Source organism: Eulemur rufifrons, chromosome 6 (assembly GCF_041146395.1).
Source record: "Eulemur rufifrons isolate Redbay chromosome 6, OSU_ERuf_1, whole genome shotgun sequence".
Classification (NCBI taxonomy): domain Eukaryota; kingdom Metazoa; phylum Chordata; class Mammalia; order Primates; family Lemuridae; genus Eulemur; species Eulemur rufifrons.
In genome coordinates, this window is record NC_090988.1 from 17015892 (window position 1) to 17032164 (window position 16273).

The window sequence follows — 16273 nt, forward strand, 5'->3', positions numbered from 1 at the left end:
CCCAGCTACTGGGGAGGCAGAGGCAGTAGGATCGCTTGAGCCCAGGAGTTTGAGGTTGCTGTGAACTAGGCTGACGCCATGGCACTAGCCTGGGCAATTCTGTCTCAAAAAAAAATAAATAAAATAAAATAAAATAAAATAAAATAAAATAAAATCTCTTGCTTCAGAGCTGGGCACGGTGGCATGTACCTGTAGTCCCAGCTACTCTGGAGGTTGAGGGAGGAAGAATTCAAGGCTGTAGTGCACTATAATCACACCTGTGAATAGCTACTGCACTCCAGCCCGTGCAACGTAGTAAGACTCTGTCTCTTTAGGGGGAAAAAAAAAAAAAGAAATATATACACACACACATACCTATATATAACTCTTGATTCATTTATTACACTTGGTATAATACAAATGACTCTCAAGAATCAGCAAATCAGTAAGTGAATAGTAGTTGAATTGCTCCCAAGGCCAATTCTGTTTGTACTAGTTTTGAGAGCTTCAACTTTCAAATTACTAATTTCCAAAGTATCGTGCAAGGTACAATTTTAGTGCTTATAAAGTTCATGCTATATTTTAAGCTGAGCTCGTTAAAAAGAAATCAGATAGTAAGTTCCACGAGGGAAGGTACTTGTCCAGTGCCAAAGCCTCAGCAGTCGGTCATTCGCCTAGAACATAAAAGATGTTCTTTGAAAAATTATTTAGATTTTATAATATCAGTCTCTACTTACTTTGTAGAGTGCTATATTTACTATGGCCATTTAGGAAGATGAGCCTCTTTGCAGGCACTTTTTCATCATTTGTAACAGAAGAAAATTAGTGACACCTGTAAGTCACTTCCAAAAGTCGAATATAGGCCGGGCGCGGTGGCTCACGCCTGTAATCCTAGCACTCTGGGAGGCCGAGGCGGGTGGATTGCTCAAGGTCAGGAGTTCGAGACCAGCCTGAGCGAGACCCCGTCTCTACTAAAAATAGAAAGACATTATATGGACACCTAAAAATCTATATAGAAAAAATTAGCCGGGCATAGTGGCACATGCCTGTAGTCCCAGCTACTCGGGAGGCTGAGGCAGTAGGATCGCTTAAGCCCAGGAGTTTGAGGTTGCTGTGAGCTAAGCTGACGCCACGGCACTCACTCTAGCCTGGGCAACAAAGTGAGACTCTGTCTCAACAAAAAAAAAAAAAAAACAAAAAAACAAAAGTCGAATATAAAAATGTTGTTGAATCAGTAAGAAAAGTATAATATACTCAAACATAGTCAAATACACAGACATCAAGAGGCAAACTCCTTAATGCCAAGATGGTTACTAAAATTCAACTAGTTGATAAATGTATATAGTTACTGAATTGACATCACAGTCTCTTATGAACAGATTGTCGGGGCAGGGACAAGGGTAGATAATTTCTGGTTACTGGTGCATCAAAGAGAACTGTGATTGTTTGAATGCATAACAGATAGGAAGAGATTTAAACTGTTTTAAATATGTTCTCTGCCTGATATTGAGAAATGTTAACACAAAAAGGTCACTTAGGATTAAAGAGTGCAAAGACAATAATAATACACTTCTTCAATAACTACAGAAGATAAAATTTTCACCCACACAAGAATGAAGTCCAGTTTTCAAATATTTAATTTGGTATTACCTAGCAACTGTCACCTAAGAAACACAAATGCTACCTATTTTCTAATTAGAGAATGAGGTAGCGCCCTTCATCCCTACTCCATGTCAACAAGAGCAAGAAGCAAAGATGCTCGACACACCTAAGCAAATTAGACAAGTGAACTCTACTCACCCTGCTTCAGAAAAAGAGATAATCATAAAGTAGCTCGTCTTTTTAAAAAAACCAGCAACATGAATGTATTACTTCAGACAGTAAACCTTTCAGATTCCTAGCAATGCCCCAATTTCTTCTGCAAAAATCTTAAAAAAAAAAAAAAAAAAAAAATCCAAGAAAGGTAGATTTCCAGACTCCTCAGGTTCCAAGTCTAAACTGGTTTATCTAATCGCTAAAGCAGAATAGGCCCCCTTAATTGATACACACCAGAAAACTAAGTTAATCATCACCGTTACAAGGTTTATTCTTCTCTAACAGGAAAGTACCACAAAATGACCAGATCTATTTGAATAGGCTGGAAAAATTAAACAAACACCAACTTTGTTTTCAGAGATGGTTCTTTTTATTATAAGAGGTTTTGGTCTCCCGTATGACAACTTTAAGCAGTTAACTTCATTTAGAACTATACCCTCATTCAACCACAAACTTCTACTATGAAATTTCAGTTTTTCTCTTCCAGCTTGTTCTTATCCTGGTGCAAAAGTCAGGCTGTATCTTTCCTTCTGGGAAGATGGGTTGTTGAATGACCAATAGCAATTGGAGTAACACTGAGGAATCCACAACTTCCTTCCCTCTAAAAGGTAAGCAAGGTTATCTCTCTCTAAAGTCAGTTTTTTGAAGGAACAGTGTGAAGTTAGATGACAAAAGTGAACATTCTCCTTGGCAAAACAACAAAGCCACCAAGTCAGCCAATACAATTTTGACCTATTATTTTTTAGGAATTAATGTTCAAATATATGAGTTGGGAAATTTTGTGTTCTTAATATTCTGAAAAACCAATTAGTTTCTTTTGACTACCACATCATATTTGGAAGTTTGCCATCACATTCTGAGAAGCCCACATTAGGTGGCATTAACCTATTTTTAAAAAAAAGGAAGTCCCTGGTATTTTTTATTACTCCAACACTGAGCCTCTCAAGTAGAATAAAGGACCATAAGAGAGTTATTTGCTTTTATAATCTCCTGCTTTCTGAATTTATACCTATATGACTAGTTGAAAGTTACAGGGAAAGTATGAATCTGTTCTATTTCCAATTCCCAGAGTTTCTCAAATGACACCCAATTTTGTAATTAGGGAGTCAAACTGTCCTTCACTGTGCTACCACCACTTCAGAATGCCTGCTATAATCCAGCTTCACCTGTGAACTCCAGTCATTTTATGAGACTGTGGTTAAAAGTGAATACCATTTATTATATGAAACTTAGAAAATATTCAATATATGTAACTAACCCTAAACCTAGTATCAATTCACTTAAAAGACAGAATTCATACACAATTCCAGTACTAAATTCAAAAGTCCTAAAGCTTCAATAACCCAGTCAAGGTTTTGAAGCTAAGAGCTGGTAGGAAAACTGGTTGGTGTTTATATCAGTCTGCCTAGACTTTTGCTAATCTATATGAATAATCCCAATTCACAGTTTTCATTCTGACTGTACAGGAAATGCTTTCTGCAACCCAACATATCTAAAAAGGTTTCATTCTGAGTAATACAAGCCCTCCGCACAGCCTCAAAAGCCAAGGGTCAGAGGCTTTTATAATACTAATTCACATGAAGCAAACTTATCTTAGTTTGGAAACAATTTACAAGCACTTGTTATAATACATCCACAGCAGTGATAACCTTAGCAAGGGATATTCTGAAGCATGTCTCTTTAAACTGCAACTGAAAATGGACATAAAAGCTACAAATACTTATTTGTTTCCTATATTGAAACCACACCTACTGTTTTCCCTGGTTTCTTCTGATGTTTAAGATTTCTCTCTTAGCTCCACTTAGAAAATTTTTATTCTCCTTATGAAACTACTACAAAATCATTATTTCATAAAGACATTTCTCTGGAAGCTTACTACTAAAAATTAATTATTGCCATAAATTGACAATTCAAATCAAATATTTCTTAGAGAGCGATGAGGCCCTAGGACCCCTTGGGGAATATTAAAAAGTATAAAACATGATCCATGTCCTGAAGGAGCTGAGTAAGAATATATTAATTCACAGAAGGAGAAGGTAGCTTGAGAGGTCATTTTATACAAACACAGGCAATACTGTACTTTAAAAATATACCTCCAGAGAAGATGATAAAATTATTTTGGTAATCTTTTTACCATCTCTACAATGACAACCATCATTAGCAACAAGTTCTTTACACAACTACCCCTTACTTCAGTTTAAACCTACTTCTCTTATTCTAGTACCAGTGGAGCTGGAAAACAGCTGGTTACCATTCCTAGTAATGGATCCATTCATGTATTTTGAAGAGTTATTAAGTTGCCTCTTAACCTTTCATTCTCTCAACCTTTCCTCACAGGACTGACTTCCAGACATATAATCATCTTTTGAGTCTCCTCAGAACCGTCTCCAAGGTCTCCTCATCCCTTTTAAGTTGAGGAACCTAGAAATGGAAACAACACTCAAGTAAGGGGATGATCAGTGCTAAGTATTATCTACATAAAAGATAATACCATCCCATTAGGATACTTTCAAAACCCCAATCAGTACCTTTACAAAAATGTCCTATGATGGCTCTTACACTTTCCTCTGTCATACTTAGTTTAGTAGTTTTAAAAAGTTAGTCAAAATTATTCTGCTAGTCTTGTTCAAGTTCTCCTAGTTTATGTAAGTATGTTCTTGCAAAGAATTCCTAAAAGCTTTATGTACATCAAATATTCAATTCAAATGTCTATGCCTTAAGGGAGTCACAATCTAATTAATGGGACAAAGACAGACACATTCAAAAGTATCACAACATAAGGTATCTTGGGGTAAGTTCTTTAATGGTAAGTCATAAAGTAATAAGAAAACAAGAAAGAAGTTGAGTTTCAACTAGTAGTAGTATCTGTGAAAGCTTCATGGCAGAGTTAGGATCTGGGGATCTGAGTTGAGCCATGGAAGATGAGTAAGCCAGAGATAGAGGTCAAAATGGGCAAGACTTTAAGGCAAAGCGGAGGCTTTAGCAAAGGTGTAAAGGCAGATACACAAAGAATGTGGAAAACACCCAATAGTTGAGCAGTCCAATGTGGTTGAAGCATAGAAGTGAGAATGTGCATTCAGAAGACATGGTTCAAAATACATACATGTGGGCCAGGTAGCTTATTAAGGGATAGGAATTTTAAATTTTATTTTATATTCAGTGGGAAGTCAAAGATTTGTAGGAATAAAGTAACATAATCAGATCTGTATTCAAGAAAACCATTGGCAACACTGTGTAGGGTGAAAAGAAAAGGCGGGGAAATCAGTTAGGAGATTACCACAACAATCCATGCAAAGGTAATAGAAATTTAAACTAGGATGGTAGAAACAGAAAAGCAGGGACAGATTAAAGAAACACTACAGTAACATAAAACATGAGACTCAGAAATTGATTAGATGGGAGTGGGAAGAGAAAGGACAAAGATAGCACCCTGTGCAGAGCAAGAATGAACTTTCAAATAGATGTAGGTTTGGATTTAAATTCTAGTTCTGCCACTTACTAGCCATATGACTTTAAAAAAATTATTTAACTTGTCTGAGCCTCAGTTTCTTCATCTGTAAAGACAGGGTATTGAGCATGTTAGCAAACCTTTTTTTTAAGAGAGGTAAAACAGGGCTGGTATTTCTCCTCCTAAATCATACTACCCTCTACTAGTTATTCTTAAGCTTTAATCTGGTTTTGACCATTCTACGTGTGCTATTTTTATTTCTCAAGTTAAGTTCCAACCCCCCGAACTTATAACCTACAACTTAGCATTTCTTCTATAATTAAACTGTTAACTGCATTGATCTCTGTAGACCAGCACTCATTCTCCCTCAGGTGAAACTTGAGAACAAATGTCAAATAGTCACCAAGTACAGACTAATGGATCTGAACTTGGGGGCCAAGAACACTGGGGAGCCTCAGAGTTGTTTTAAGGGATCACCAAGTGCTCATATTCATAAAAAGATCAGCAACACTAGTTACAGAGGCCAATACCAGCAACCCCAACATAGCTGCCGTGGCCCGATAATTATGGAACTCACAGAAGCACCGTATTCCTTGTTCCTTGGTATTCCACCTGCCTATTTACTGTCTTGTTCTCTTTTTTGCCTTATCTCTTTATGTTTTAGTTGGATACCAATGGTATCTACTATTACCAAGAGGGGTAGCTGGCCTTCATTTTCGTTCCACGTAGTTTATAAATGAACCTGACACCCAGATCAAAATCAAGAAAATCCTAAAGTTGAACTTATAGCACTCAAATAGGTGTATGTGTGCACACATATACAGGTATATCTCAGTGTAATAAAAACCAATTATCTTGGAAAAAAAAAAAGATCATTGCACTCAAATTCTTTCAGTTTCTCAGTTCTAATAATAATTAGGGCTTCCTATGCACCAGGCAAAGTGCTAAGGGCTTTGCAAGCATGATCTCAATCAAGCCTCACAATATTATAAAGGATGATCATTTCTAATTCACAAATGAAGAAACTGAGGCATGGAGAGGTTAACAAACTTTTCCAAGGTCATTCAGCTTATAAATGGTGGAGCTAAGATTTGAACCCAAGCCCATGATCTTAACAACTCTTAATTATTGTGCTATACTATCTCACACTATTACAGATTAGATTATGACATTCCCCCTCTCCTTTGTAAAGGTATTTATATATGTACAAATAAAAAATCCTAGCCAAAGAGATTACAAAAGGATTTCCTCATTAACTAAGCTTAAAGAGATGTTATCCACAAGGTTTTACTGCTTATAATTAAACGCAGTAATCTAGGGACAATGCGTTTGATCTAAAAATTAGTCAGTACTCATGGATGGACAGAAGTTAATGTATAAATTTTAATTTCTCTAGGTATAATATATTTATTATAGATATGATTAACTTCTCCCTAGTCTTTAGAACTGAGAGTACAAAGGAGAGCCTAATGAAAAGAATTTTCTCCAAAAACACTCCTTACAAGTAATATTACTCTCCTAATTCAAGACAGAAAGCCACAATTACTTTGATGCTATCAAATGAGAATGAAACAACAATGCTTCAGTAAAGCATGGATAATAATGGTTAGATCTTTCTCAAACAGTTTGAATGTTAGAGAGGTTCATAGCTTTTGCTGCTGAAAAACATCAAAACATCTACACCCAAACATTCCAGCAAAACACAAAACCAGAAATGCAAAAAAATAGATAAAAAACTATATAAGGAAGAAACTCCAACTCCTGAAATGCATGCCAGTGGAATAGATGCTACCCCTGGTACCTCACAAGGTATTGCCGTAGCAATAAAGGTAAGATATGTGGGGAAATCCCTTCAGTCTACTTGTCAAACAGAAAAACAAGTACTCATTTCAAGGAAAGGGGAATTTTCATACACTGCACAGAAAACTGCCAACTAACTCATACACTTACATCTTGTTAACTGTTTCCTTAAAACTAAAATTCAGAAGGGTAGTATATTCGACAACTAAAAAGTTAAACCAAGTTTTGCCTCTAAGAAGTTTTGTACTAATCCTACAAGGGGACTTTTATCATCCACAACAATTACAAATCAGACAACAAAATTCTCCTTTTAACTGTCTTAGTCTTTAGAAGCAAACGGTTAGCAGCAGTGACAGCCTCATGGTTGGCTTCTCTGGTGTGTAACCTGACAAGGTAAAAAGCTCATTGAAATATTTAACAGTGGTGGTATGGATTTCTTTGGATAGGTCAAGAAAAGCAGCTCATCCTTTTTAAAAACATAAAGAACCATTTTACAGGAAGTCATTCCCTCAGTCTAAATGTCTGTGTATTTCCTCAGGGCTTTCTCAGAGACCTTATTGTGGGGGAAAATGAAAAGGCTAACAAAAGGACCCCTTTCTCTCCCTATTCCGCAGCATAATCTACCTCAGCCACAGGGCCAGTAGCATCCACGCTGTCATAAATGCCAGCAATTAGAGAATTAGGCCATAAAACCACCCACTCAGGTATAAGAGCACAGGCCTCCAGCTTTATTTCATGCATGCCATAAAAGATCCTGTACTTCCTTCTTTTAGGCCTTCTTCACAACCAATGAAATGACAATAACAACAAAAGTAGCCCTTTGTCTGCCTACCTCATCCTGATGTGATCAATGAAACCATCTGGGTCCACGTGAAGGATTTAAGATTCCTTTTTCTTAATAAAAGACTGCATTTTCTCTAGCATGCTACACACAGATCTGGTAATACATGCTATATTTTGAGCACTAAGATAATGGAAACTAAAGTCAAACTACTTTTTCCAGAAAATTTATTCTATCTTGTTCTGAAACTACTCTAGAAGCCTAGTCAATTCCTGAACTTCTCAAGAAATATTAGAGCCTACAAGGTTATTCTTAATCAGCACAACAATTTCTAGAACCTCCTAAAGTCAGCTTTTTTTTTTTTTAGAGATAGAGTCTGACTCTGTCGCCCGGGCTGGAGTGCAGTGGCCCATCATAGCTCACTGCAGCCTCAAACTCCTGGGCTCAAGTGATCCTCCCACCTCAGCCTCCTAAGTAACTAGGTATGGGTAATTTAAAATTTTTTTATTTTTTATTTTTTTGAGACAGAGTCTGGCTCTGTTGCCCCAGCTAGAGCGCAGTGGCATCATCATAGTTCACCTGCAACCTCAAACTCCTGCCTCAAGCCCCAAATAACTGGGAATAACTGGGACTATAGGCACTTGCCACATGCCTGGCTAATTTTTTCTATTTTTAGTAGAGACAGGGTCCCGCTCTTGCTCAGGCTGGTCTCAAACTCCTGACCTCAAGTGATTCACCCGCCTCAGCCTCCCAGAGTAGTAGGATTACAGGTGTGAGCCACCATGCCTGGCCAAATTTTTTTATTTGTAGAGAGTGTCTAGCTATGTTTCCCAGGCTAATCTTAAACTCCTGGCTTCAAGTGATCCTTCCACCTTGGCCTCCCAAAGTGCTAGATTTATAGGTGTGAGTCAGTGTGTACCTGGGCCCTAAAGTCTTTTCTAATCAAAAAAGTTAATTCCAATCTCAAAGCTAACTTTCATTAAGTCTGTGTTTCAAAATCTGATACAATTTGAGGAGCAATCAGTAATTTCACTTGATTGTCTTCACAACCACCCACAAAAATCACAAGTCTGTGATTTACTCCATAAGATTTTATTCACCAAGCTTCATAAACCAGTCTAGAAAAGATCCAAGCAAATACTTTATAAGAGTGAACTCTTTAGCATTTTCTTTCCTATAGTGCCTACAGGGTTAAGAATTTGATTAAAATGTAGGTACGTCATGCCAGACTCATTAGTAATTTAACCTTTCTTAATCCCTGAAAATAACATATGCAAACAAAGGAAGGTCCTATCCCAGCAATCCTGAAATAAATTCCTTCCAAAATAGTGATAGTCATAAAGCTTCCCCCTTTCTCAAAGGTCTATGCCACTGGGCTCTCCACCTTGGCAGAGGAAGAATGGAAAGAGACAAGATATTCACAAAAGGCTCGATTGAAGGCCTTCAGTTAAGTGCTAGAAGGAAGCTGAAGTTCTGTGCCAACACTAGTGGAATGTGGGCAGGCACAAAGAGATCTTAATTAGGAGACCTACAATTAAAACACAGCGAGTTTCCAAAAGAGAGAGGCACTGCAGTCTGTTATGCCTCTGAGCAAGCAAAGCACTGCTGCCACCCCCTCTAACCACAGGGAAAGGGAGGCAATTGATAGAGTCTGCACAGCTGCTCTATGGAAGGACAGCTCCAAGGTGAGCAAAGAGATGAGAATTAAGTCAAGATGGGACCATTTTCTCTCAACTTCCAATAGAAAGATAAGTCACTCTTGTGTGAATGCTGATTTCCTCCAGGACCATGTGCCTTAAAATAATTAAATGGAAGGGAAAGATGGGGACATGTCACATGGTTTTCAGTGAGAGGAAGAAAAGTTCCAAACACTGCATTTCTAATGCTCAGTACAAACCAACGTACTTCATGTCAGACTGTACTAACCACCACTTTCTGCAAAGTAGGTACTATCACTTTGGATTTATAAATACATTGATGTATTGGATTTTTCTTTTCATTTAAAAGCTCACATACCTAAACGACTATACCACATAGACTGAAAACAACTTCTCTTTTGGATAGTCAGGAATCCACAACAATGAAAACACGAAAACAATTTTAGCAAATAAGAGGGTCTCTATACGCCAGATAATGCCTAGGGTTCTACAGGTCTATGAACTACATTTAAAATTTTATCCTTACTCTTTTTTTTGTTTTGCTTTTTGAGACAGAGTCTCACTCTGTTGCCCGGGCTAGAGTGTCGTGGCATCAGCCTAGCTCACAGCAACCTCAAACTCCTGGGCTCAAGCAATCCTACTGCCTCAGCCTCCCGAGTGGCTGGGACTACAGGCATGCACGACCATGCCCGGCTAATTTTTTCTATATATTTTTAGTTGTCCAGCTAATTTCTTTCTATTTTTTTTTTTTTTTTTAGTAGAGACGGGGTCTCGCTCTTGCTCAGGCTGGTCTCGAACTCCTGAGCTCAAAGGATCCACCCGCCTCAGCCTCCCAGAGTGCTAGGATTACAGGCGTGAGCCACCGCACCAGGCCATCCTTATTCTTTTTATAAGTGAAACTTGTCAACTTCATCAAAGTCCTTATATTTTTTCTGCACAATGAAAACTTTCCCACCAAAGTGAAATTTATCCTCCTAATAATAATGCCAATTGAATGGGCAAATGAACAATCTGATATTAAAAATTACCAAACAGGCCGGGCGTGGTGGCTCACGCCTGTAATCCTAGCACTCTGGGAGGCCGAGGTGGGCGGATCGTTTGAGCTCAGGAGTTCGAGACCAGCCTGAGCAAGAGCGAGACCCCATCTCTACTAAAAATAGAAACAAATTATATGGACAGCTAAAAATATATAGAGAAAAAATTAGCCGGGCATGGTGGCGCATGCCTGTAGTCCCAGCTACTCGGGAGGCTGAGGCAGTAGGATCGCTTGAGCTCAGGAGTTTGAGGTTGCTGTGAGCTAGGCTGACGCCACAGCACTCACTCTAGCCTGGGCAACAGAGTGAGACTCTGTCTCAAAAAAAAAAAAAATTACCAAACAGGCTCACTGAGGCTGACTCTTGTAATAAACTCAGAATAAGAAATTCTGATCTGACAAAAAAATTAATATAATGGAGAGGAATCAGAATACTGGAGCACGAAAGAATCATGAGCTATTTAGTCCATCATTCTACAGATCAGAAATTTAGGTTAAAAATGAATTGCCCAAGGTCTCGTAACCGGTCAGTGACAGAGATGAGTGAGATGAGAGCCCATGACCACAGACTTCCACTCTGAAGCTTATTCTACTCCATTCCACTTGTGTTCTCTGCTTCATTTTCCTTCTGCCAATTTTAGGATTAGCTATAAAGGCAATGGAAGGAGCAACTCCTACTCTCTGTACATATGCCCAATGAACATTAAAAAAAAAAAAAAAAATCACAGACACTCTCCACCTGCCTTTCAGCCACAGGACTACCATCTTTTCAAGTCCAACCCAACAGCCTGCCTCGGTTCACATGAACTAAACTGCAATTTCAAATACACACCAACATTGTAATTCAGTTTCAATTTATAGCTAATTAAAATTTGCTATGTTATGATCAGGATGGAAATTTTACTTTTAACATTTTGTGAAATGGTACGGAAGGTACTGGATGATGAAATTAAAGACTAGCTGCTGATAAATGAACTCTTTCTGGAGTTTATATTAAAACACCCCAAATTCTAGTCAACAGAGAGGATGCTGCTGTACTATGTTTATTTATAAGGCAAAGTATAGTACTATGAACATTACCTGAGACAATCTTCAGAAAATTGGGACACTGACACTACGGAGAGAAGGGGAGAGGAAAGGCCAAAAAATGGACCTCTGTGATTTCTTAAAGTGCTTAACAAAATACAACTTCAATTCTACTTCCTAAGATCATTCAGAAATCCCAAATAAAAGACCAGCAACACCTATGTATTTTTAAAAATAATACCATTCTGACAGAATTTGGTCATGAAGAACTCTTAAATGTAGTTGTTATCCAAAGAGATAGGTTAGGAACTAATGGAGGTAAAAGACAAGTCTCCCACAGCTAACAGAGTTCAAACAGCAAAGTGATCTGGAAGTTCTGTCACCTAGTTTTAGAAGTATTAACTTAGGTTTTGTTATAGGCAAGTTATAGTCATTATTCACTTAAGGCAAACCAGAATTTTAAAAAGTTAGAATCATTTGGGGTCATATAACCATTTCTTCATGAATCCAGACAAGACTTGACATTGAGCTGGGAGTGAGTCCTGAGAAGCAATCTTTAGAATTCTATGTCAGCCCAGGGTGAGCCCTAAATTTCCCTTTAGGAACTTTATCACTGATTCGTAAGACTATGTTAAAAAAAAAAAAATGCTTGGCTTCTACACTGAAAACTACCAAGTCAGAGGACATCATCATTATGGTTTAGCAGTACTCAACGCATACCATCAAGTCATACTAGACTGTCTCAATCTACCACATAAAAAGTTTACCCATGGAACAACAGCTCATTCAAGCCCAACTCAGAAAAAAATACTGAAGTTTTATATAAGGAGTCAACCACTCTTGTCATAATGAAGTAGCAACTACTGGCAAAAGTTTAAAGGAAAAAAAAAAACCTCATAAATATGATCTTATTTGAAATAACTCTAATTCTTCAACAAGCTTTATATTATACACTACTGTTAAGCAAAATAAAACACTAGTTTACAATCATCTCATAGTGCCAGTGGATAAGAAAATGTTAGCACCTGATTAAAACTTTAAAGGTAATTTATCAAAGACCAACAAGATAAATATTCTGGTGCCCAGACATTAGGTCCCTGAATCCAGGTGGCTCTCTTTCTAACCAGTCTCTTAAAAAGCTACGATTGGAAGCTGTCAGCATAAAACTTTGCTTTTGAATATGTGATAACATTTGGAATGTGAATATTTGGTCCTTCAATATAAAAGACATAAGCATGCTAAATAAGAAAAAGTGCTTCTTAGGATCCCCTTAAAATAGACTAACTTCTCCTAACAGAGACTTTCTTATTATACTCAAATACACATGGGGCTAAAATTCTACACATAACCAAGTCTCAATTTTGAAAATAAGCAGGTAAATGAAATGTCAGTAATTTTTTTTTTTTTTTTTTTTTTTTTGCTGCTGTATCTTTTAAAAAAGCAAAATCAACTCACATTTAAGCACCAACTCCATGCAAGTAACCTGAACGGTTCAGTCTTTTTGTCATGTATGAGGCCTTTGGTTCTCCAACTACATGGGATCTGTGTTGTTAGCTTAAAAAATACAGAATTGGCCTTTCAAAAAAAAATAATAATCTACAGCAACCAATAAATAGTCTCAAACAACCCTGCTGACTGCAGCTGCCTTCTGAAGGCTGGGAAAAGGAGGTGGAGATAGAGCAGAGAGAGGCAGGGAAAGGGGACGCTGCAGCTAGCTACATAGCAAGGAACACGCCCCCATCATGTCCTCCTTGCTCTGTCAGAAGGCGGGTTGTTGTCAGTCTCCTGATCAGGCTGCCTTAGAAACGATTAAAAAAAGGAGGCAGGAAGACTAACAACTAAAAAATGCCAGCTCCTTGAAAGGAGGGGTTGGGGTCCCTGGGATCTCCTCCCTCCCCTTCTTCCCAGGATCTTTCCGTAAATCTAAAGGGGTGCGGGGCACAATAGGGGACAAGGGGTTTGCCCAGGATATTTTGTGTGCACCAACGGCAGAGCACGCAGGAAACGGCTGGTTGTTATCTTTCCCTTTCTGTTTCAATCAAGAGCACTCCAGAACAGCAACCCCCTACCCCCCTTCGCTTCAGCCCCAAGCAGCTGCTCTTCCTCCTCCTAGCATCCCCCATCCCCTTCTCCCCCCCTACATTCAAACTCCCCCTTCTGCATCCAATGGAAAACAAATGCGCAACGCCACTGGCTGAACCTGAACTCAACTTCCCTTCCCAGGGCAACTTTCCTTTTTGCTGAAGGGGACTGAATAATGTTCATAAAAGCATCCCAGTTCTCACCCCAGTACTAGAGGAGAAGGGGCAAAGTTCTGACCCTTCATCCACCTTGGATCCCCTTTAAGAAAAAGAGAGAGAACCCTAAGCCCTTCTTCTAAGGAATAACTTTGCTTTATAATCCTCCTCTTTCTCTCAACCCAAAGCAACCACCGCAACCACCACCGCCACCACACTAAAGTATAACTGTCCCTTATCTACTCTCCTCACCCCAACCTGGCTTCCCCCACCCTTTCCAAGCCCCAGGGTTGGCCTAGGAAAAGGTGGATCAATAATGAAATGTCGAGAAAAGAAGGGCGGGAGGGAGCTTGGGTTGGAGACTGCGTGCTCTCAGGCGCAGTGGGTGGGGTAGGAGAGCAGCTGCTTCCCCTGGGAGGATGCTGCCCAAGTCCCCCTACAAACACCTCCCCTCACAGGGGCCCCCTTCCTCAGAGCTGGGGGGAAAGCCTGCCTCCTCTCCAGGGGGAGTGGTGGAAAGCTGCTCTTCTCTAAAGCCTCGGGAACAGTGGACTATTTCCCCCCCAAAGATGCCACTAATCCTTCATTCTAAAGGAGGGAAAGGGTGGAGTGAAGGTACAGTAATTCCCTGCTACCAATAGGCTAGAAACTGTAGCCCTGTAAGATGGGGGAAGAGACTGCTGTAGGAGGAGATCACCGTTATCTTGAAGGGAAAGGAGGTGCGGGGAGGCAAGGTGGAGAGGAAAGGAGATTTCCCCCAGTGGGGTAGGGCGGGCTGGGGGAGGATCTATCTGCTTGGGGTAGGGGGTGGAGGAGAAGGAAGGGGGAGTGGCCGGCAGTGCAGGGACCTGGCCCGGGGATGGGGCGAGGGTTCATCAGGTTTTCAGAAGCAAGGTGCTAGAAGGGACATCGATCCCCAAGGGACAGGAGAACAACGTGGCCCTGGATGAGGCCATCACCCGAGAGATGCCGGAGAGGAAAACTGTCCTAGGAGTAACACATCTGCCCAGAGAGGGAGGCGGGGATGTGGCGGGATCAGGTCTCTAGGAGGGAGGGAGGGAGGAATCTTGCTCGGATGAGGTAATCTGTGAAAGGGAGGAGGGGTTCAGTCCCGGGATGGGAAACCCCGGCGAGGGGGTCTGTGCCAAGGGATTTGGGGAAGGGTCAGGGGGAAGTGGGTGGGAGGCAAACGCCCTCAGTCAGATGGGTCCAAACCCTGGGGTGGGGGAGCCTAGGGGACTGCAGCCCTGTATGGGGGTCCCAAGATGGAAGGGCCATTTGCCCAGGGTCAGGGACCCCAGGATGGTCCCAGAATTGGGATGCTCCTCAATCCTGGATAGGGGAAGGGAGGGGGTTCCACAGAGGGTCGAGACCCCGGACCTGGGGGTTCCTCGCCCCCTTACCTCTCCGCTGCCGCCTCCCCCGCCGCTCTCCCCAAACACGGCCCGGAACCGGCGCAGGTTGGTGCCGATGGCGGCCGAGACCTGCAGCGCCGCGTCGAAGCCCGGGCCCACCCGGAGCAGGGCCGGCCCTGAGGAGGCTGAGGACGATGACGAAGACGAAGACGAGGCGGACGACGAAGAGGCTGCTGAGGCGGCGGCCGCTCCCCCTGGAACCCCAGCCCCGCTGCTTCCCGCCGCCGCCGCCGCGGCCGCCACAGCCGGGGGGGAGGGGGGCGCCCCGGGGCCGCCACCGCCGACCGGGGGCCCGGGGGGAAGCAGCAGGGCCGGGACGCGTTGCCGCGGGGCGCCCCCTAGGCCCCGGCGCCCCCCGCCGCCGCCGCCCCCGGTGGTCCCGGGTCGGGCGGGGAAGCGCCACCGACAGCTGTGCGCCATGTTCGCCCCGTGAAGTGAAGCAGCGAGAGGGAGAGGCGACAACACAGGGGGGCGGGGAGGCGGAAGGGGGGGCCAGAGGGCCCGGGAACCTGCCTAACCCGCTCGGCGCCGCCCGGCCGCCTGCACCCTGCCGGCCGCCATGCAGAGCGCCGGGCCGCGCCCGCCGGCCCCGCGATCTGTATACCAGCCTCAGGCCTACGCCTCTGTCGCCTGGGCGCTGCTACTCCATCCAGAGGCCCGGGCCGCCGCCTCCTGCCCGCCTGCCCGCCCCGCAACCTGGATAACTGCATGCCCCGCCCTCCGGGAGCGGCATTGCTAGGGAAAAGGAGGGGGGAAGGAAGCCCAGGAGCCCGGAGCGGAGCGCGGGTTCCGGGGAGAGGGGGAGGGGGCGAGGACTACTGGGAGGATGGAGGCGGAGGGAGCCGGGCCGCCTGCAGCCTTGAGAGCCGAGAGGCTGATTACACACGTTCCCGGGACGCGCTGGGAATCGAACCGCCCGGGAGAGCAGCTTCCAGTATAACGCGGCTGCTGAGTCCGGGAGGAGTGTGCCTTCTCCCCCGCCTCGGGGCACGGATACGAGACGGGTTAGCCTGTATCGAACGCTTCTAGAATAAAAGAGCCCTTATTGTACTACATGCAAAACAGAAGCGTTGCCCAGTTT

General features: G+C 42.2%; 1 protein-coding gene across 7 annotated transcripts in view; it reads right to left on the reverse strand.

Annotated features, from left to right (window-relative positions):
* Positions 1–15633, reverse strand: part of KMT2A (lysine methyltransferase 2A) — an 81869-nt gene extending 66236 nt beyond the window's left edge. For 2 of the 7 annotated variants that reach the window (XM_069470840.1, XM_069470837.1), the window contains exons 1-2: positions 15181–15612; positions 12996–13094 (exon numbers count right to left, since the gene is read on the reverse strand). In XM_069470840.1, coding sequence (XP_069326941.1) covers positions 12996–13094; positions 15181–15612 — 531 coding nt within the window. Of the gene's footprint in view, positions 1–12995; positions 13095–15180 lie in introns of all 7 variants that reach the window. The other 5 variants (XM_069470844.1, XM_069470841.1, XM_069470843.1 and 2 more) reach the window with 3 other exon arrangements.
* Between the last annotated feature and the right edge of the window lie 640 nt (positions 15634–16273).